Source organism: Corvus hawaiiensis, chromosome 17 (assembly GCF_020740725.1).
Source record: "Corvus hawaiiensis isolate bCorHaw1 chromosome 17, bCorHaw1.pri.cur, whole genome shotgun sequence".
NCBI lineage: Eukaryota > Metazoa > Chordata > Aves > Passeriformes > Corvidae > Corvus > Corvus hawaiiensis.
The window spans coordinates 7,131,295-7,152,988 of record NC_063229.1 but is presented as its reverse complement, the minus strand read 5'-3'; the positions used below and the strand labels follow the sequence as shown (position 1 = coordinate 7,152,988).

At 44.9% G+C, this 21,694-nt stretch overlaps 1 protein-coding gene and 1 long non-coding RNA gene across 3 annotated transcripts; one reads left to right on the top strand and one right to left on the bottom strand.

Moving 5' to 3' along the window:
* Positions 1-825: 825 nt before the first annotated feature.
* RPN2 (ribophorin II) lies at positions 826-20,131 on the bottom strand. 2 transcript variants are annotated; one of them, XM_048321940.1, is made up of 18 exons: positions 20,074-20,131; positions 19,788-19,990; positions 17,518-17,613; positions 16,660-16,835; positions 15,737-15,812; positions 15,219-15,353; positions 12,991-13,167; positions 12,504-12,622; positions 12,044-12,149; positions 9,584-9,675; positions 9,340-9,454; positions 8,821-9,015; positions 8,214-8,300; positions 7,641-7,736; positions 6,430-6,505; positions 5,384-5,513; positions 3,630-3,714; positions 826-1,190 (listed from the first exon to the last, which is right to left on the bottom strand). In XM_048321940.1, the coding sequence occupies exons 1-17, from the start codon at positions 20,084-20,086 to the stop codon at positions 3,663-3,665; spliced, it is 1,944 nt and encodes a 647-aa protein (XP_048177897.1). In that variant the 5' UTR covers positions 20,087-20,131; the 3' UTR covers positions 826-1,190; positions 3,630-3,662. The 2 variants fall into 2 exon arrangements, with proteins under 2 accessions (XP_048177897.1, XP_048177898.1); XM_048321941.1 differs by lacking the exon at positions 3,630-3,714.
* A 223-nt stretch (positions 20,132-20,354) lies between these two features.
* On the top strand, positions 20,355-21,441 carry LOC125334686. The gene is made up of 2 exons (XR_007207193.1): positions 20,355-20,722; positions 21,063-21,441. It is a non-coding gene; the product is annotated as an uncharacterized LOC125334686 (long non-coding RNA).
* The last annotated feature ends 253 nt before the right edge of the window (positions 21,442-21,694 follow it).

Sequence of the window (21,694 nt, the reverse complement as noted above, 5' to 3'; positions counted from 1 at the left end):
AGGTCTCACGCACGTGAAATGCTTTGGAGGATTCAGCTCCACACCCTTTATCCACATGCTTGCTTGCTGATGTAATTTTCCTGGATTTCCAGAAGACATTTGATACGGTTCCTTTGCCAAAGGGCCTTTAAAGCAACTACTCTTGACACGGGATGAACATGGATGCAGGGTAAGGAAGGAGCACCTGTTAAATTTCCATGTGGAAGTTGCTCATCAGGAGGAGATTTAGGCCTTTGGTTATTACTATCTGTGAGTCCTTCAGCAACCCAAATCTGCTGCCTCAGCACTGCTTGGTGGTCCTGAAGGGAGTAATTAGGTGGGAAATTAAAGCTTGAGTAACTCAGACATGGCCACATGGCAACCAGCAGAATCCTGGCTTTTCATACAACACCAGAGGCAACAACCTGCCTCAAACTCGTATTTGGAGTGACAAGGTTACCTCCAGAGGCTGGAAAGACAGTGAAGCCCCCACAGGACCCCCAAACCTGCCTGGTCAGACACGGCCAGGCACACCAGCACACAGCTGGCTCCCCACAAGGGCCTGACCCCGAGGGCCCAGAGCAGCTGGGCACAGCCTGGAGTGGGAGAGAAGAGCCCTTAGCAGAGAAAGGCAGCCACAGCCTCACCCAAGGGACAGGCAGGAGGGAAGTCCCCTCAATAAACACGGCCCCCTGGGAAAGAACATGAAAGAACAGGAAGCTTTACACTCAGCAATGACTCACACAGAACTACCCACCAGAAAAAGCTCTTCTCATTCTCATGTGAGCCCAGCTTCCAGTCACCACCTCTGAGACAGCCAAAACACACCACTCATTCAAAACAAAGGACCATTCTTTCCTCTTTATTCACAAATCTTTAGGATGAGGAAAGGGCATCTGGGGAAAAGCAGATTTGTATTTTCTTCTTCCTTTTTCTCAAAATGAAATTCAAATGTCCTGGGAGAAGGGGGGAGGATCCAAGGGAAGAAAAGATTTTCCAGATTCATATGAAAAGCACTCCAGTAGCATGAACACAGTGATGAAAATGAAAATTTTAAAAAAAGTTTAACTGGCACCCTTTTGACTTAATATATAAAAAAGAATCATCCTCTGCCTTCCTTCTTCTGGCCTTGCAGTTACTTATTTGCTTCTGTTCTGAAGGCATTTGCTTTGTTTTCCACATTTCTTCCATTCTTCTGGTACTAGTGTGTCCTGGAAAGAAAAATCAAAAAAATTAACTCTTCCAGGCAACAAAGCACTTCCTTCTACAGTACAAGTATCCCCAGATCCCTCATTCTCTCTCAAAAGCAGCTTGTTGGACAAGCTTCCCCAAAGCAGCTTATTTGAGTGATAAAACCAGTACTGCTCTGGAATGGGGGATGGAATTCAAGGAGCATGGAAATGGTCAGAGAAAAGAAAGATTAATTTCTGGTGCAAAAGGGATGAATGTGCCTATTAAATTATAGAATTGAAAAAAAAAAACAAACCCAGGCTGAAGGTAAAGCCTGCAAGTACCTTAACTTCTCCTTTTAACAGGGCTGATCCATCTGCTGGGAATCGTTGGTCCATGTAAACACAAAGATCTTCAAGTCCCCAAGAAGATCAAGCAGTCTCGTGTTAGCACAGCAGACCCAACTTTTCGGGGTCCTTTTGCCTTCCGTGATGCCAGACACAGGCACACATAGCATGACACTCTTAACTGACATAGCTGGGGCATCAGAAAACTCAGCAATGAGGAAAAATGCTTGCGACTGTGTATGGCAGCAATATCTAACTTAGGGTTTGTGGATATTAAGTTACTTGCAAGATCTTAGGGCCACAGAGATGCTCTGAGAGCCAGAGCCCCTCTGCTCTGAGGGAGCTGGGGATGCTCTGCCTGGAGAAGGCCCCAGAGAGGCCTCACTGTGGCCATGCAGGACTTGAAGGGGGCTTATGAAAAGGAGCGAGAGGGATGTTTTATACAGGCAGATGGGGCAGTGGTTTTAAACTGAAAGAGGGCAGGTTTGGATTAGATGTTAGGAAGAAATTTTTTACACAGAAGGTGGTGAGGCACTGGCACAGGTTTGCCTAGAGAGGTTGTTGATGGCCCGTTTTTGGAATTTGTTAAAGGCCAGGGTGGATGTGGCCCTAAGCAACCTGGTCTTGTGGAAGGTGTCTCTGCCTACAGCAGGGGGGTTGGAACTAGAGGACCTTAAGGTCCCTTCCAACCCAAACCAGTCTGTGATTCCGTGATCCTCTAGGATTACTTACAGCCCACAAGGAATGAAGGAGTTAAAATACTAGGCTGAGAAACAGGAAACATGCAGGCTGTGGAGAACATGCTCATGAGGCACTTGGTAACAGGCCACTAAAAAGCTGCAAACCACTGGTCCAAAGTGATGTTAAAGAGAAGCATCCAAGAGCCTGAACAGCAAACACAGCAGTCATCTACAAGGACAAGTGACAGCCACCTCCAGTTCCTCTCCAGTAACTTGCTGTACCTTGTTCTGTGCTCAAATACCTCAAAACACTCCAGGGAGAGAAGAGACAGCAAAAGGGTGTTTTTCTGAGGGACATGATGCCAAATTCTCCACAGGTGACTTCCACACAACCATCCTGAACACTCCCTGATCTACAGACAGGAGCTCTCACCACAGTGCATACCATTTGTGTGGCACGACCTCCCAGTGCTGGTTTTGATTTGCACCACAAAAACTGGGCTCCATTCAACTCCCCACGTGCCTGGAGCACTGACTATGGATGTGAGAGGAAGCAGATGCTCAGGAGATGTACCTGTGCAGCACATTGCACAGTGATTTGTGGCATCACAGGACCCATCCCAGAAGCTCTCCCTCTTTCCCACAACAAACCAGTGCATTGAACAAGGAATGAAGCCCTCCATGCACACACATTCAGAACTGGGCAGTCCTGCCTCCCACACCAGTGTGTGCAGAGCAAACTGGGACCTTACCTCTTGGAAAGAAAGGAAATAAAGGGCTTTCTGCTGGCAAATGGCAATGGAGACCAATCACACGGCTGTGTGGAATGGAGGGGGCTGGGAACTGCTGCTGCCTGAGCCATCATGACCAGTTCAGTCTAATGGGAGGGTGACCCAGGACTGGGTCGTGCTCTCAGCTGAGAGAGGTGGTGCTGACCTGGCTTTGATGCACAGAGCTCTCACCACCCCAAATGAGGATGTAATTCAGCAGGCAGAGTGCCTGGCAGCTGAATAGCCAGAATACTGCAGGTGGGGATAGGGAGTACCAGCAGCAGGATGGGAACAGCCCCAGTATCAGCCACTTTCATCAGGTCTCCTCCAGATGACATTACTAATAATTTATTTATAGGAGCAATAATATTGTTTAAACTAGGTTTATTTCATCACCTGAGAGCTGCTTGGTGCCCGTGACAGCATATTTACATGTGCACATATCACCACACAGACTTCAGACAGTTAAGGAAATCACACAAACGCAATTCAGTCTCAGAGAACATGTACTGCTAATATGCCAACACAGCTGCAGCTGCACCCAAGGACTGATTTAAAGCCCAATAAGCAATGTTGGGGGAAGCAGCTTCAGCTCACATACTTTTTGTCAAAGGAGTGAGTGATGAGGTGAAATGAAACAGGCAGCATGCCCAGGGAAAGGCAAAATCCAAAAAGGCCCTTACTTCCTGAAGAGCTGGTCACTAGCAAACCCCCTTTTACCGCAGCGTTCTATACTTTGCCAACCTACTGCTCTGCTCTGCAGCGATCCTGCCAAAAGGAGAGAGGGAGAAAGGTTCAGAGAAGACAGGAAGGAAGAAAGCAGCCCTGTTCCAGGAACCAGACTCAGTGACAGAAATGCAAAAAAGCAAAACCAGGCCTTCTGGTAACTTCTGTAACAAGATGGTTTATACAGCCAGCCCCCTTCCCTCCCCTTCCCATGCCTGCTGTCGGCCTCCACAGCTTCGCCTCAAAGTGCAATCTGGTTAATTGTCACTGCACTTCAGCATCTGAGACAGGCAGGCAGCGTCTTCACAAGGAGATGTCTCTTTGAACTTTAAAGTCATGTACAAAAGGTTTAACTTTAGCCTCAGAGAGAAGTTTTACTTTCAAATCTGCCATTGTAGTTGCAGCTTCGTGTCATTTACCGTGAAAAAGCACTCGGACACCCCCTGCAGTGGTTTGAAGGAGGAACTAACCACCTGCATCTATGTGCTAACAGAAGCCCTGGTTGAGCCAAGACAGAAATTTGCTTCATTGTATTATTTTCCCCCAAATCTGTATCCTAGGCAATCTCCACTTAATAACAATGTCTCATTACACTTTAAATGAAAAAGGAAACATTATTAAATGACACAACAGCCCCAGGGGCAACAAAATTCCCATTGGAAGTTATGCAAACAAGACAAAGTGCTACAGTGGAGAGGGCTGGACATCTGAGGGAGCAAGGCTGAGAAAGCTGGGAGGACAGTATGGAAATGGTTTATTACATTAATCAGCCTCCTTAACACAACCATAAAAGTAGAGATGTTTTAAAGAAATCAAATCAATGCAACCCTCCTGAAAATTATATTGCTTATGATTTTTTTACAGCTCTTGTCCCAGTTTTAATAGAGTGTAACCAAAAAAGTGAGAACCCAGGGCTATCTATGCAGATAGGTATTCAGGAATAAGCTCCCAGTGGCTGAAAAAGGGGAAAGAGAGGAAAGCACAGGTGTGATGGCAAAGCAGGTCAGTAAGATCATCTTCAAAGCCAGATGCTGCATTAGTACAAAAGGGCTAAAGCTGAAGTGTCACACGGACACTGTGTGTGGCAGAAGGAGAGGGAATGGTGTGACCTCTAACCAATGCACTGCACTGGAAGTTTGGGTCACCAAACTGCTGGCTGCCCACGCCAGGGCAGTCACAAAGGCACTGCGTGGCAGAAGACACAAGTGTGCAGAATGAATCCAATGCCAGTACAGAAATGAACGCTGTATCCCAAATATCTAGCAGAATTTTCCCTGGGTTTGCTAGTGTTTGTTGCCTCTTGTCTGTTGCTGCACAGCTGATAAGCAGCTGCTTCCCTTTTCTCCATCATCTCCCCTTAGCTAGAGGAAAACAACAGTACTTTACTCGTGCCTTACCTTCCTCCTCTCAAAATCTTTATCACAAGCAGAGCTCCCAAATAGCTGGGCCTCTCCTGAATTTAAAATGGCTTTCACAATCTAATATTATTCTAAGAGCTTGCTTCAGCACATGCCACATGACCAATTCTCTCTGCAGGAGCTGTACCTCAGGGACAGCCCCTCACTGCCCTGCTCAGTTCAAGAGGCAGGGAGTGGAGCTGAGCAGCCCAGCCCCACACACAAGGTCCAAGAGCCCAAACCAGTGTTCACTGACACACAGCAGCACCCTGTGATGTCCTCCCCACTGATGTCAAAGCTGTGCCCCCCCTTACCGCTTCACAGCTTTCTGAGCCAGCATCCTGTTGCCTGCCAGGAATGTGATGCCACCCAAAATGGCCAAGTACTTCAGAGTCTGGAACATGTTGAGCTGAGTCCAGTAGACATACATGAGTCCCAACATTGCTGGGGGGAAAAAAAAAGAGAGTCCATGGCTGAAACTGCATTTCAAAGACCAACCATTTGTTATCCTCAGAACAACTGTACTGCCAGGCCTAAGCATTTGGTTTCTATCTCATCTCTGAAGCTCTGAATGGCAGATCTAAAGACTACATATTATTGCCAGGGAATGAAGACATCTGGGTCCCCATTCTGGAAAGAAAATGTGACACTAACAGCTTGCAATCAACCCTCCTGTGGCAGAATTATGGACATATTATAGACATTAAGGGCTATTAAAAAGAGGAGGATACTCTGGATTTCAATAGGGGATATTAACCTCACACATCTGTAAGGGCTTACAGCTTTATAAAGCTTCCAAGGAAGCTGACTTGGACTGAGAAACATAACAGCATTTGGAAATCAGTAGATTCCATATTCTCCCAACCTGCTATGTTTTTGAAACTCTACCAAGACATTAAATAACTGTGTGACCAAAGGCACAATAAAATTGATGAAAAAAAATTGGTTCAGCCAAAGAACCAGAAGTGTTTTCATGGGAAGAGCTTTAAAGAAAAGATGTAGCCATTCACTGTTAACACAGTCCTGCAGGTTTCAATCCCCACAGAACCTCCCTGCTCTCAGAGGATAAACATGCAATAAAGAAAGTGTGACCTCTGGAAATAAGAAGTTCTATTAAGTACAGATAAATGGAGTGAGAGAGGGGCCCAGATAATGAAGGCTGTTATAAGCTGATGGCCAAAACAGGTTTATCACCATATTAACAGTCATGAAAAGCAGGAAGGCAGATGGAAACAAAGAGAACAAATGTTATGCTGTTATGTCATTAGAGTTAATAGACCACGAGCCCATTAACCACAGGCTCTCATCTGTAACTCCCAGGTGAGGAGGTCAAACACAGCAGAAAGCCTCTGACACTTACCAGCATGTCCCATGTGAAAAACAATGGTGCTGGGAGAAAAGCTGAAGTTGGAGATGTTGGCACCTATCTTGATCCACTAAAAGGAAAAGAAGCAAAACTGGAGTTAAACAGCCTTGTAAACACAAGCTTTTATTTTAAGCTTCAGTATCCTTCAAGCCTGTTTGCTTTAAGATCTTCAGTGAATCCAGTGTATTCTCTACAGAAGCACTTGTTTACTACTGCAAGAGGAGAGAGCAGTAATTTTGCTAAAGGCAGCATTGTTGAGCTCTTTCAGTGAATATTTCTTCTGCTACTTCTGACTGCCCTAATGCAGTTCCTCAAATATCTTAAACTGATGAGAGTACTGCTCCAAATTTAAATACTGAAAAAGAAATAGACATTGCTATTTCTATCCAGTTGAATTAATTACCATTAAAAATACCAAAAAAAAAAAAAGGTAATGCTCTCTTTTTGGACTCATCCAAAGAACAACTATAGATACAAGATGTTTGCTCAGAGTATCATTTTTAGCTTTTGACTACAAAAGATAAAGGCATGAAGGGTGGAAAAGAGGAGCAGCAACAATGAGTTTTTTCATTGAAGCATCATCAACTTGTATATTGTGAACTCCATAGACCAGAGGACATGACTGCCTGAATGCCAGCTTTCACTGAGACTGGCAAATGGGAAATTACTCTTGGAATCAGTTTCATCTTCCAAATAAGGAGTAATTTAACTTGCCTCTGTGAGATTTTTTTATTGCATTAAGTTCAAAGCACTGACCTGATGATACAGTGAGTAGCAGAGGATGTTTCAACTACAGACACTCAAATGTCCATAAATGGGAATTCAGTCTGATAGGATTAAGTAACACAGATTTTGTGATGGATTTATTACATGTGAGGCAGAATAACTGCTTTTTTCCTGTGGAAGTCTAATGTTATTACAACTTAATCAGCCCACTGTTATTCACCATCCCCAGCTGAAGCACACTGAAGAAACTCATCCACCTACTTCAATTTGGCAACAGTGTTACTCTGCTTCCACTACGACCTCAAAAAACCAAACCAGACCAACGCTCTGCACTGACATCTGCTAGCTGTGACTGCAGCACTGCTGTGCCAGTCATGATTAACCAAGAGTTTTAGCAAGAAATCGACCTGTCCAACCTCCTAAGTGACTCTGGACTGGACAGGAAAAGGTATTGCTGTTTTGTGACCCAGTTCACTCACCAGGATGAGCAGCAAAAGCAGTGGGGAGAGAACCAACGCTGTGAAAGTGTTGGACACCACTGTGGGAGGCCTCTTCTCAGGTTCCCTGAAGAGGTGCTGCAAACAAACAAAACCAACTCATGAGGAGGAGTATTCCAACAGAGCAGCTTCTCTGCTCCCCAGATGACCCGCTGCAGCCCTGGTGCTGTTTTCAAGAGGTTCCTCTGCATGAGAGCCATTCTTCTTAAGGCAAAGCAGTCTATTCCAGTCTCTGCACATTTGATTTCTTGCACAGTTAACTTTTCCTTGCACTCACAGAAGCACTTGTTAGCTTGACACCAGCGCAGATGGCTGGAACAAAGCAGAGACCTTTCTGCGGTGCTTACCTGGCCAAATTTTCATGTTTGAGTCTTCTCACTGACACCAATTGCTCTCTCACAGGCAGAACACACAGCTTATTTCTTCATACACCAGAGAACTCCAGCAAATTTCTCTCCATTAAGCAGTAACTCTGGTCTTCTTTTAATTACATTACTTCCAAATACATTATGATGAGAACACTAGGCCCTCATCTCCACACAATTTTGACTGTACCTGGATTTCAGGTTTGGGAACAAAGAGGTTCTTGGACTGGACTGTGGATGGTGCATCCTCTTCTGGGAACGTGATCACAACATCAGCCTGAAATGAAATCATGCAGCTTCATGCATTTAGATCTAAATGTATTAATAAAATCTATTCCATTACTGTGCTCTATTTCCTTATTTGCCAATCTATGATCTACATAATTTTTAAAGGAAATTGAGAAAAAAAGACACCAGATTTTTTAAGAAGCAACTTCTCCTAAACAGAGGCAGTAATGCCATTCAGCCATCATTAAGAACTGGACTTATTTCCAGCAGAGAAAGAGCAGAGAGGTTAAACCTTGAGAGCTTGCTGTGAAATTACAATCAAACCCATAAACCTTCTGAAGTTTCTGCACCACCACGGGATGAAATGAATGTTAATTTCTGTCTTGCTTTCATGTTTACTTAAAACTTGCAGTGAACAGCAAACCTCAGAGCCCATAAATGGCCAAAAGGATTCTGATTCACTACAAAGAGTAAAACATTTGAGCTTTTTGCTTCCAAGCCTGTACCATGCTCTCCTGTTAGACTGTCAGTAATGCCAAAATCACACCACCCCACTTCCAGCTATCTACCACATTCCACAGGATTGGATTTTCCAGAGTGGCATCTCCAATGATCAGGTAAAGAGTGTAGGTCCCAGAGGCAGAGTCAAATTCAGTCTTTCTTTCAGAGGTATCCAGTTCAAACTTGTACACATTCTTGCTGTCTGGTTCTGCAACAAACACCACCTCCTGGCCAGTCTTTTGGTTGTGAAGTCGGACAAAAGTCTGCAAGGAAGATTGTAACATTCAAGGACTTTTTCAGCCAACAATCTAATTAAAAAAAAATAATCAGAAGTGTGCTTTTACAGTGCAGACTATGTGCACTCAATGTGTGGAGTTAAATACAACACGATACCAGAGCCAGGATAGGTTTCATTTAACAGACAAAACAAATGAAGTGAATCTCCCATCTACTGAGATCAGTGATCTTCACAGTCAGAAACATAAGGCTTCTCAAAACCTATCAAATCTTTTCAAGAGCAACTGTCAACTCAGATGCTTCATGACAGAACATCTTGGTAACACAGCAATGACAAAAATTGTCCTAACCTGGTGAGGGATGAGTTCAGCTCCACTGTTCACATCTATCAGCTGGAAGGATAAAGCAAAGTTCTGATGGCTGTCAGCAGTGAATGAGCCCTTGGCTTTGGCTGGGTAAGCTACCCTAGGAGGAAAAAAACCCACAGAGAACTGAGGTGATCTTCCAAGAGAAGGCCTGGTGCTCAGAGAAACCAAGGCTCTAGTCTAGAGTCAGGACTGCCCTTAAAGGATCACACACCCCATGCTGTTTTACCTGGTTGTTTTTGGTGCAATGCTCTGATCTTTATCCACGGTAGAAAGATCTACATTAGTAATCCCCACTTCTGTGGAAACTTTTACTTTCAGCTGCAACAAAACACAATAGAAAATTCCTCAGAGCGCTCTACGCACCAATTATGGTCAAGTTCACTGCAGAGGCTTTAGCTCTTCTGTCCCTCTTCCCCAAAGAGGGTCTTATGGCCAAGCTCAAGTCAGAGCCTAACCTGAACAGAAGGATCTACAGCAATTTACCTTCTGGCAAAACTCCTGAACCAGTCACCCATCCTGAGCCATTCCCTTCCTCCCTGCACAAGCAGCCAGCCCTGCAGACACCAACTTCTCAGGCATGCTGGAATTAGCTGCCCTTGAGAGCGCTGTTTTTAATGAAACTACCCAGATCCAGCTAGTTTGCCTTTTGAACTAGCAGAAACCAGCTATTAAAGATTACATCACATATAATACAACTTAACACTGCCTGTGCATATGTCCTTCTACTTTCTGGACAGCAATTTGAGACAAGAGGTCTCCAGATAGCAACCAGTTCTGCCTCTGTTGGCTCCTAGAGCCCAACAGGTTTCCGTTGATTTTATTACCAGCAGGCAAACGCCAAAGCATTCCTGCAGACCTGCACTTTATCCAGCAAGTTTTCCTTCAGAGTCACAGCATTCATCACTTAGTGCAGGGCAGCCAATAAGGCCCTGCCATTTATCACACTCCTCTGTGTTAAGTGCAGTATAAACCCCAAGCAGAGAAATAATTTCCTGCCCTTTCCCCAGCCCCAAACCACAGCCCATCCAGGCACTGAGCCGAGGGTTTGACTGATTTCAATTCTTCTCTCAAATATAAGCAGTTACTGCAGTCTGTAGTTTTTAATTAGCACATTTGTTCTCACAGCTTACAAATGCTCCCCTAGAGAATTAAAGTTTCATTGCCAAGATATTTTTCATCTTATACTACAATTTGTTATTACAGGTTTGCTCATGTGAACCAGCTCCACACCCTCAGCCCAAAAAATAATTCACAGGGAACCTGTGGGAAAAATATGTAAAAACATTAACTAAACTATTCAGGTCAGACTTCAAACACAATCATCTTGGCAGTTCCTTTACAACAAAAAGTGTAATTTAAGAGAGAGGCTACTGCTGAAATGGATCCATTAACATGCAGATGATTAAGGCTAACTTTAGCACAGCCTTAACTTGTTCCAAGACTGGGGCAAAGAAAGATGGACTAATGAAATATTAATTTTATAAAAGTTGTGTGAAGGCAACTCAGAGCTGTTGCACACAGCCTCTGCAACTGCACAGTACACAAACGTCTCTCAAATATTTTAATGCCAGGAAATGTAGTCTCTGCCTGAGTAATAACCCACTGGTTCAGCTCATTACTGTCAAAACGATGGTGCATTAAGGACAATTAATGCTAATAACAGTAAGGAAAAAAGCAGCTCCCCAGCAGTCCTCCCCCGTAACAATGTGTCTTATTAGCAGCTGTTCCCACAAAGCTGCCGGTGCTAATACATTCCTGCTGGTGCCTCCCTGTGCCAGCCCCAGCTTAAGCAGGACAATCCAGCCCCTTCTGACACCCCTGAGTGCCATTACTGCTCCACTGACAGAGTCAATTTGATACTCAGAGTAAAGGTCAGCAGTTGTAAGTGTCCTCCTCCAAGCTAAATATGTTGGAAGACTTGAAACGCTAATTGTTTCCTTAAATAGGTGATTGAGGGCAAAAATTAACCCTGGGACCTCTTTGGAGAAGAGCATTCTCAGCTGTTGACACTGGGGTGACTACATGAACAGTCACAGAGGTCACATTGCTCTCACTGTAACAAACCTGAGGAAAGGAAAACTCCAAGTGTTTATCTAGAACTGCTCTTCTAGAAAGGTGTGGTCTCACAGCTTTTGCCACCAAAAATGAGGGGCTTATGCACGAAAGGAAGACTTCATCTGCTTTGGTCACTGTTTCTCCACTACAAAATCTTCACCATATACTGGTTTGGAGATGCCAAAAGACCCCCTTGACTCTCTTCTAGGGCTCTAGAGCTTATACAAACAGACAACAACAAATGCTCAGCTTCCATACATCAGGCAATCCCCAGACAACTGGAAGCCAAACGTTGAGATTCATGGGCTCAAATCTGGAGTGCTCTGAAGAACTAACACTTGGTAATCATTTCTGCATATCGACTTAGGGCTGCCATATAAACACTTCCACTGTTACCCTTTGTTCATATGCTGTCAGATCAGCATCTCAGTGATAAGTCAGGTTTGCAATTGACACAAATCCCTTTTGATCATATATTAATCTGGTTACTGGCCATAATCCTGAGTCAAAATCCAATGCATTACAGAAAAACATGTGATAAAAATTCCATACAACATCCTTCACAAGTATAAATAAAAAGCTGTTTCAGTGAATAGGCACACAATGAAAACACATCAAAGAGCACACTCACCTCCACTTTGTTAGCAATAAATCGCTTATCTCCATCTACACTGATAGAGAAATCATAATATCCACTTGCAGGTTTCACATTCATGAAGTTCAGCTCAAAGAAATCTCTGTAACAACAAAACCCAAGGTGTTAAACCTCCAAATACGCTGCATTAAATAGGTAAACAAACACAGCACAAAGCTAACGTTGCTAAGTGTAGCAGAAAAAGAATTCTTCAAAGCTGACCAAAGTCAAAGAACATTGGAATTTCCCACTCCCAGTGAAAAGAAAAAACAACAGAAATTCACCATCACCACCAAATGTGCTCAGTCACGCGACACCAACAAAACACAACCACAGCATTTTGGGTCTTCTATCACAGAAACATTTCTCTGGTGGAAAAACACTTATGGAAAGTAAGTCCAATATTGTTTAAATAACAGCTGTTTGCCTTACTCTAAAAATAATGTTATTTTCTTACCCAGCGAGAGTAAATGGTAGCTGTTGAAGGACAGTGGCTTTGCTAGACACAGACTTGGCTTGGTCAAGCTTTACAGAAACTTGAGTCAGTAGCTGGGACATAACATTGGTCACTTGCAGCTGCAAGAGAAAAACCAGCATTTCTGTGAAATCTGTCCCAGAAGGAATGCAGGAGCACAGACAACTTGGTACCCCTCTGTGTTATGCACCCAGAGTTCTTTCCTGCTCAGCATCCCACGTTCCCTTGTTCCTTCTAACGCAATAGGGAAGGTGAAGAGCCGGCTTCCACACCGTGCCTTCTTGAGGCAGTGTCTGGTAAGCCCTGGTAAGCCAAGGTTCCTAAAAATCACTTCATAAAAGCCCTAAAATCCCACATCTACTGGAACCTGAGTCACAGAGCTAAAAGTGAGAGACAGCACCTTACACTTTCAGTCAGCCCAGACCTACAGTTACATAGACTGAGCCAAGATTTGGGGCTAAGGCCTTACCCTGAGTACGGGCTGATGATGAGACACAGCTGCAGGCCCATCAGGGACAACGATGACAGGCAAGTGGAAGCGGTTCTGGGATAAGGAACTTGCAGCACGAGCAACGCTGAAGGCCTCTGAGAGTGTCTCAAAGTTTTTCTTGCTAAAAATCGCATTCATCAGCTGGATAACTTGATCCTGAAAGAGGAAAAGGCAATCACATATAAGCACCAGCAGCTTACCACAACATTGCAAGCTGGCTCAGTATGTTATTAATGAAAACATTATTCATAAAAGGCTGTTTAATTTTCCATTTGCTTTAAAAATACTTCAAGCTATGAGGCAACCCAAAATGATCTACCTTTGGAATTTCACATGTGCATTCTTATTCTTGGCTGGGAGGTTCCAACCACAGTGGCTGGAACTGTGCTAAGAATTTGGAAAAGCAGAATTTGGATCCACCTCTGTAAATGATGTGTTTCGGAGTGGAAGATGTCATCAGCTCAACTACCCAGACTGCATGTGGCTGCAAAAAGACAATTTGGCTGCAAGAGCTGCACAATTGTCTTCATACAGTGGAGCAGGACCAGGCTTGATGTCCTGGCTACCTGCCAGGCTGGGAAGGCCATGGAGCGAAGCATCCCAATGGCTCTGGAAGGAGGAAGTCTAGGCCCATGCAGGCTTATCCCCTCAGGCTCAGCAGTGTCCTCAAGCTAAGAGGATTAGCTTTAAAGCAGTACCACCAGGAGCACAGAGCCAGCTCTGGCTTTGGGATGTGCCAAAGCTAATTTGTTCTCTCCAAAGCAGGAGTGGGACTGCATCCCCCCAGCTGGTTTTGTAGGCTGACTTGGTAGGGTTAGGGCATCTGCACCACACTGCATATTATTCATTACCCCTCATTATTCAGCTTCTTCCATCACTGCCTGCTAGTCTGGAAAACAGAGGAATTGGCTACCTGTACTTTGAGCCAAACAAAGGATTTTGGGCTAAATTCTAATGAGAATGAGAACAGTCAAAGACAATCCCAAATAAAGCAACAGGGATACAACTTAGTGACCTACAAAGAACGCTTTTAAATGAAATCCTCTGCATCTCAAATTTTCACTCTCCTGCTTGTACCAGGTAAGCACCAAACAATACCCCAACTAGAGAAAGCATCCAGACAAATGCTACAAAACTCCTGCACAGTGCAAATCCTGCAGTGTTTTCCATGTCTGTGGAGGGCATGGCACTGCTCCAGACCCTAATCCCCAACTGACACTCTCACTAAAGTTGGGGGGGGGAAAGCAGCTATTTTTTCAAATACTACATGCTATTTTTTAAAGACAGTTCTGTGGCATTCTAAAGGCACTCTCACCATTCACCTGAGATAAAGCCTTAAGCCCCAACAGCAGCACTTCTGACAGCACAATTCTGAAAAAAAACCTAAACAATTTTCCTTAATTGGTCTTTTTTTAGCATCATTTGGATGCTGACAGTTTGAATTGTGCATGGCAGAATCACCACCTCAAAAATGACATCAAAATTACCTTGCATTAGTCTGTTTGGCAGTAGTGTGGAAAAGAGCCAGGATTGAACTCAGATGTCTTACACTGGCTTCAGTCTTAACCCTGCCACTTTGGCTCATGCTTTAGGGAGTTGCCATTCTCACTCCAAAGTACATCTAACTCCATTAACTTGTGGAAAAAAAAATCAAGTGGATAGCTTGCAGTAATGATTTCTAGTTTAACCAAGATCAAAAGAAATTTCCAAGAGTCTTTCATCTTAGACAACAAGTTTTTTCATCTGGATTCCTGCAGGCACATGGTAATGTTGTCTCTCTTTTGGGCACCCCAAACTCGGGTGCCCGCATTTCCTCCCAGATAAGTAACATTTGCAAAACACTTTGAAATGCTGGAAAGTGCTACACAAGTGCCAAATAGCAGAACAAACTCTCAAACAAGGGTTTTTTTTCAACACCTTGTCTCAATAAACAAAGAAAAGCTAAGCCTCACTTGCAATTTCCCTCTGTACATTTGGAAAAGGAAAAAACCCAACAAATCCAGCCTGTGATCTTTAAGTTGGAATTTCCTCTTAGATTCTGTTTCCTAGCATTCCTGCCACAATGTCCCTTTTCACTGAGTATGCTCAATACTTTTTCCAATAGAAATTCTACCCAGTTACACAGGGCTCTTGCACTGCACCACAGGGACTGTGCAGATCCTTTTTGGGAGTTGGAGTGTGCAATGGAGGAAAAGGCAGGTACAGACCTCCTTTATTGCTGGCTCTGTACCCACGTGGTCTGACAGCTTATAGGCAGCAGCAACAAACAGAGCAGTAGTCTCAATTCCTTCTTCAAATTGCAGGTAAACTCCACCCAGGTCATCCAAGCGAGCGACAAGGTCCTGACAGAAAGAGTTATTAAAATATAAATTGCGTTCTGGGAGATCCACAGAAGTTATCTCTGCTGTTAGGCCGGCCTGTAATCAAAAATTATCTGTATGGGATCAATGATATATTGTTATAACAGTCATTTAGAAACAGGAAAAAAAGAAAATCCTCCAGCCTTTAGTGGATTTAATTATATGGAAATGTGAGGATTTTCTGTCTCAGTCCACTGTGAAACAGATAAAAGTCCAAGGAATTATCTGCTTGAAAGCCAAGCCACATCATATCATCAGACAATAATCTGAGTTGGTTTTTCATTTTGTTTTTGACATTAATACTTCTTTTAGTTCCAAAGTGATCTAGCAAATTTCTAAATAATTAGAGAGCACAGTGTTCCTACCTCGATCTCCTCAACAATGCTACTTAGATCTGCCTGCTGGGACAGGTAAGATGCCGTCTCCAAAGCCTGGATGGTTCTTAAACAAGAACAAACAAAACCAAACAAGTGTATGATTATTCCTTCCTTAAAAGCCAAACATCATTTAAATCAAAGCAGCAACTGCGTTTTCTATTCTGAATGAAGCGTAAAACAGCTGTTCCTGCCTTCAGTTCACTCAAGAGAATGAATCTGAAGTGATTTAGTGTTAGCTTAGCATTCATTACAGAATGTCACTTTAGCTGCATCAGTGCTGCAAGAAACTCACAGACTCAAAGGCAGAGAAAAGAACAAACTGATCCCTGCAGAGCACAGATCCCAGACTTGCTACTGAGGCTTCCAGGAATCAATTTTTTTAGTCAACAAAGCAAGTTTTAAAGTTTCCCTTTCTTCCCCAGCCTTTAAGGGACATTCTGTTCTCTTGTTTCACAGTGAAACGAAGTTCTTTGGTGATAAATGCCAAGATTCGTTCAGCTTACTGGCACATATTTTCCAGCTCACAGTGCAGGCACCCCAAACTACAAACAACAGGGCTGAGAAAGAGCATCAAGTCTGCTGCAACCATAAAGGACACAGAATCATGGTTGGGTATAAAGTAAAAATTCTGTTTGTCAATCCTTTCAGCTGGAGGCTTTTTTGGGATATCTTCCCTTTACTGACCATTATCTTTGAACTAAACTGAATATAGAAGTTCATTTACAAAATCATACAAAAATCTCCCCAAAACATGTATTTCATTCTCCCTGAGGAACAGTAATGAACTGGACAAAACACAGCACCTACTCTACTACATCTATATTACAAATATTAAGCATTTAAATACTCTTTAATTCAAAATCCAGCTGCCTGGAGGATAAACACGTGCATCACTCCTGCCTGAGACTTACGCCAGCACGCTCTCTTCCTTGCTGAGACGAGCAGTGAGAGCACTCAGTGCTTCCTGGGATGCCAAAGGAAGGCCAAAGCCACTCAGGGCACCAACAGCGTGGAAAATTTGGGTGACTGAGGAATCCTCACTGACAGCTGCCAGCAGCAGCTCCCTGGTCTCATTTGAAATGGTGGCCTGAGGAAGAGCAGAGGGAACACAGCGATTCACACTTGAAGAAACATGGCCTTCAAATCACCACTGATTCCTTCCTGGAGCAACACACTAGACTGGTGAACCACTATAAGCTTCTGGGAAAAATCCATTTATCATTCATTACCTTTTAGTTTAATTGATTAAACACCTAAGTTTTGCTGTCAACCATCAATCAGTCATGATAATCCATGATTCAGATTTATCCTGGTAACCTGCTACTGCTTTTCATGTGGCATCACATCATTGTGTAGCAGCCAGGGGTACTGATGACAAAGAGGGCTTGGATAACCCACCCCAGTTCAGCAAGGGTGGTCTGCACCTGTATCCAGCAGTGTTCCAACACCCAAACAGTCTGTCATCCACCCAGGGAGCTTCTAATCAAGACAGTCCTGAGAATTCTAATAAAATGTGCTGCCTTTTACTTAGCCATCAGTGTTTAATTAAAAAACATCCCCTCAGAATTACTCTGGACCAAATACTTGTGTTATATGTCTATACTTTGCCTTGTGTAGAGCATGCCCAAACATTTATTTACCTAAGGCACAACAGAGAACAATCCACTAAAAGAAAGTAAAAGTTATGCATAAAACAAACCCAAGAAAACTATCAAGGCAAGTATTTCTTTGGTAATACCTGTCTGCAGAACTCAGGGCTCCACACTCACCTCACAGCCAGACAGGACCTGGATGGACTGGGCAGCATAAAAGAGGGATTCAACACTGCTGGAGTCCACATGAGATTTGATGAACTTGCATGCAGCCTGTGGAGAAACAGAAGTTAATGTAAACCACTGAGAGGAGATTTAAACAATACTCTAAGGCAATTCCATGAACACTTTGCATTTTTATACCCCCCAGATTCTATTCTGCCAAGTGCTGCACATAAACCAGGGTGGTTCCTCCTAGAAGACATAAGGAATTTTCACATAAACTCTACTACAACCATAATTCAAACCTAAACTGAGTATAATTATAAACCCTATCAAATTAAAGTCTTACAGGTATATTTAGTAGGGAAAACCTTCCAGGATAGAGAACAGATGAACGGAAATTCTGTGGGTGAGCTTCCTTTCCAGCTGCGTATCACACCATCATGAATGGATAGAAATACAGAATTTCAAAGAATGCAGAGAGAAAAATGGGGCAAACGGGTACAGCATGAAGGGAAGCAAAGCGACTGCTCCTTAGTTTGTATTAACTGACAGCTGGGTGGATGGATCACTGGGATGCATTTTAAACAGAAAATAACCAGGAATTTAACTGCTCATACATAAATCACAGGGCTTTGAGCATGTGAAGCACAGGCCTTTACAAGCAGGACAAGACTGCATTACACAGGAATATTCCTAGACTTTCTCTTGGCTGAGGAGGATCAGGTCAGAGATTACTTAGTCAAAGCTGACACCCTCAAACCCATGGGCCCCAATGGGATGCAGCCACAAGCACTCTGGGAGCTGGCAAACCTTATTACTAAGCCATTCCCCATCATCTTTGGGAGCTCATGGAAAATAGGAGGTGCCTGAAGACTGGAGGAAAGCCAGTGTCACTCCAGCCTTCAAAAAGGGCAAGGAAGAGGACACCGGGAACCACAGGCCAGTCAGCCTCACCTCCAGCCCTGGAAAGGTGTTGGAACAGCTCATCCTGGCTGTCATCTTTAAACACATGGAGGAAAACAAGGTGATGAAGAGTAGCCAACACAGATTCACCAAGGGAAAATCATGCTTAACCAATGTGGTAGCCTTCCAGGAGATGACCTTCTCCCTGGAGAAGCACCAGGTGGACAACAAGCTTCCGTGAGCCAGCAGAGTGTCCTGGGGACCAAGAAGACCAGTGGTATCCTGGGGTGCATTGGAAAGAGCACTGCCAGCAGGTCAGGGACGTGATCCTGTCCCTCTAATCAGCTGTGCTGAGGCACATCTGGAGTGCTGTTTTTGGTGCTGGGCTTCCCAGTTCAAGACAGACAAGGACATACTGGAGGGCTGTGAAGTCTCTCAGGAGGGAAGGCTGAGGGAGCTGGGACTGTTCAGCCTCAAGGAGAGCTTATCAGTGCACACAGACATCTTAAGGGTGGGTCATTCCATGGTAGATGTTCAAATATTACACCTAGCTATTATTTTTACTATCTCTAGCTTTTAAATAGCCCCATCCTGTGAAGAGGTGCACTGTGCACAAAAAAAGTTTTATCACAATATCTTCAGGAGCCTCACAGCTAAGAGCTTATGTGCAGAACCCAAAGGGAAAGCAAGACCAAATGGTTTAGAACCCCTGTACTGGATGAATCTATGAGGAAAGAAGAAACTTCTATTTACAGTTCACATGCACAGGTCAACATCCTCATGCATGTGAGCAGGTGTGCCTGTGTGAAGAGGATGTTACAGGTACAACCTGCAATATTTAAACTAGAAATGCTTAGAGACACAGCACAGTAAGAATTATGTTGATACCACCAGCCTTTAATTTAGACAATCAATTATATATATAAATAGCACTGCCTGAATTCAGTACTTGAACTGAAACAAACTAATGAGAACTCTATTTAACAGTACAGCAAACGTGCCACAGGCAGGGAACTTATTCACAAGACAGTTAAACAAATTGATATCCACACCAACATCACAACGGGCCGTGGAGGAGCGAGCCCTGAAGCCACCATTTACAGGCAGTGAGTGTAAGCGAGCCAGGGCCACGTTTCTGCCCGGACAAAGATGCAATTTATCCAGATAACACAGGAGAGTCGGTAATTACCAGTGACACTCCGGTACTTACTAAGGATATAACGCACGTATGTATTACATCCCTCACACGGTCCTGTCCAAGCCGAGCTCGCTCTATAAACTCATATTATAGTAATAATTCGTCTTTCGCTGCTCTGCAGCAGCCCCTCAGTACAGCAAAGCGCCCCCGGGCAGCGGCAGCGGGGCCCTCCCCCGCTCACCTTTTCGTCCGCCACCCGCACCCCGAGGCTGCTGAGTCCCACCACGGAGTAGTAGGCGGCCCGCACGTCGGTGAAGGGCCGCTCCAGCACAGCCCGCAGCCGCGCCAGGTCGCGGGCAGCGAGACGATGGCTGGGGACGAGGGCCTGGGCACTGGCGAGGAGAAGCAAGAAGCTGAGCGCCGCTTCCAAACGCAGCCTGGAGCCTGCGGAGAGATAAACGCGTTACCCTGAGTCCCCTCTTCCCCGCAGTACCAATACCAGCCCCGGCCTACCGCCCTCGCCTCACCCGGCGCCGCCATGATGCCGCCCCCTCCCGCGCCACGGCGCCGCTTCCGCCCCGCGCCCCGCCCCTCCCCGGCACGCGCCATCACGCCACGGGGGGGTAAGAGGGACGGCGTATTATGTGGGGGTCCCTCAGCCCCACTACTGCCCTCCACGACAACCTAAAAACTGTGAAAGAGAGTGAAACCAGCGGGGCGGGAGAGGGAGCGGGGGGGAGGGGGGGTTGCGGCGGGGCCGCCAGGCCGAGGACAGAAGTAACTCCCCCGAGTGGCGGGAGTGGTACGGGCCTCCCGGCGGGCATCGAGGGCGGCCCCTGCCGGGGATGTGGGCTGAGCTGATTGGCCAGGGCGCCTTAAAGGGGCCGCGGCGGGAAAGCGCCCGGGGCTGTGGCCGTGTCAGGTTGTGTCGCGTTGTGTCGCGTTATGTCGCTTTGTGTCGCGTTAGGAGTATTTTCACGCCGTGTGCAGCCGTGCAGAGCCGTGGCACGCCGTGGCGTGCTGTGTCACACCGTGTCACGCTGTCTGACGCTGTGCCCTGCCGTGCCCTGCCTGCTGTGCCACACCGACACCGAGCCCCTCGGGATCTGAACGGGGGGTTTGAGTGGAACTCGTGGGATTTTCAGTTGTTAGTCAGTAGCTGATTTGATACTCAAGGTGATTGTGCATATGATATGATTAAGCAGTTGCATTGTGAACTCGTTCGCTTGGCTACTGTGCTGAATCAGTCGAGATTTAGGCTGGATGTCAGGAAAAGGTTCTTTTTTCCACAGGGTGGTCGGGCACTGCCCAGGCTCCCCAGGGAATGGTCACGGCCCTGAGGCTGCCAGAGCTCAAGAAGGGTTTGGACAACGCTCTCAGGCACATGGTGGGATGGTTGGGGTGACCTGTGCAGGACCAGGAGTTGGACTCCATGACCCTGATGGGTCACTTCCAACTCACGATATTCTAATCTATATCGTATTCTAACTCTATGATTCTAATCTTTTGTTTTAAGGGCAGTCTGGCCGAGAGGCACCAGGAGTGAAGTCAGAGAACTGAACAGTAACTGACGAAAAGGTAATTTTGGAAATGTGAAATCACAACCACTGATACATTGACCGCCTGCTCCAAACAGACCTCAGACTCAAATGGAGGGAAGAACTCTGCCTGTGGACAAATTAGCATGAAACACGAGAGATATAACTAGCAAATAGGGGATTGAGTACTAATTAACAAAAAATTTCTGTAATTTGCAACCAATGAATGCTAATACCTTTGTTAAAATGTATAAATAGTGTAAAGTCTTGATGATCGGGGAGCCAGCCTTTTGTGGGTTATCACCCAGCTCCCTACTTTGTGCAAATTAGAAATAAAATATAAATACCTCTCCTTGGCATGTGAATTGGTGCTGCACACTGGGGAATTAGCCCATGCTTGGGACAACAATCCTGTGCCACAGCCCATGCAGTGCTGGGTGGTGTTTTCCATCTGTTCATTTCTTCCCCTTTGTTTTTCCTTAAGTACCAAATAAAAAGAGACAAAAAAGCAAGTGTAATGTTAATCCCCAGCTCTGCTCTGCAAAACCCAAACTTCTCGGTTAACCAAACTGGGTTTCCTGTGGGAATATATAGCAGTGATTATTTCAGG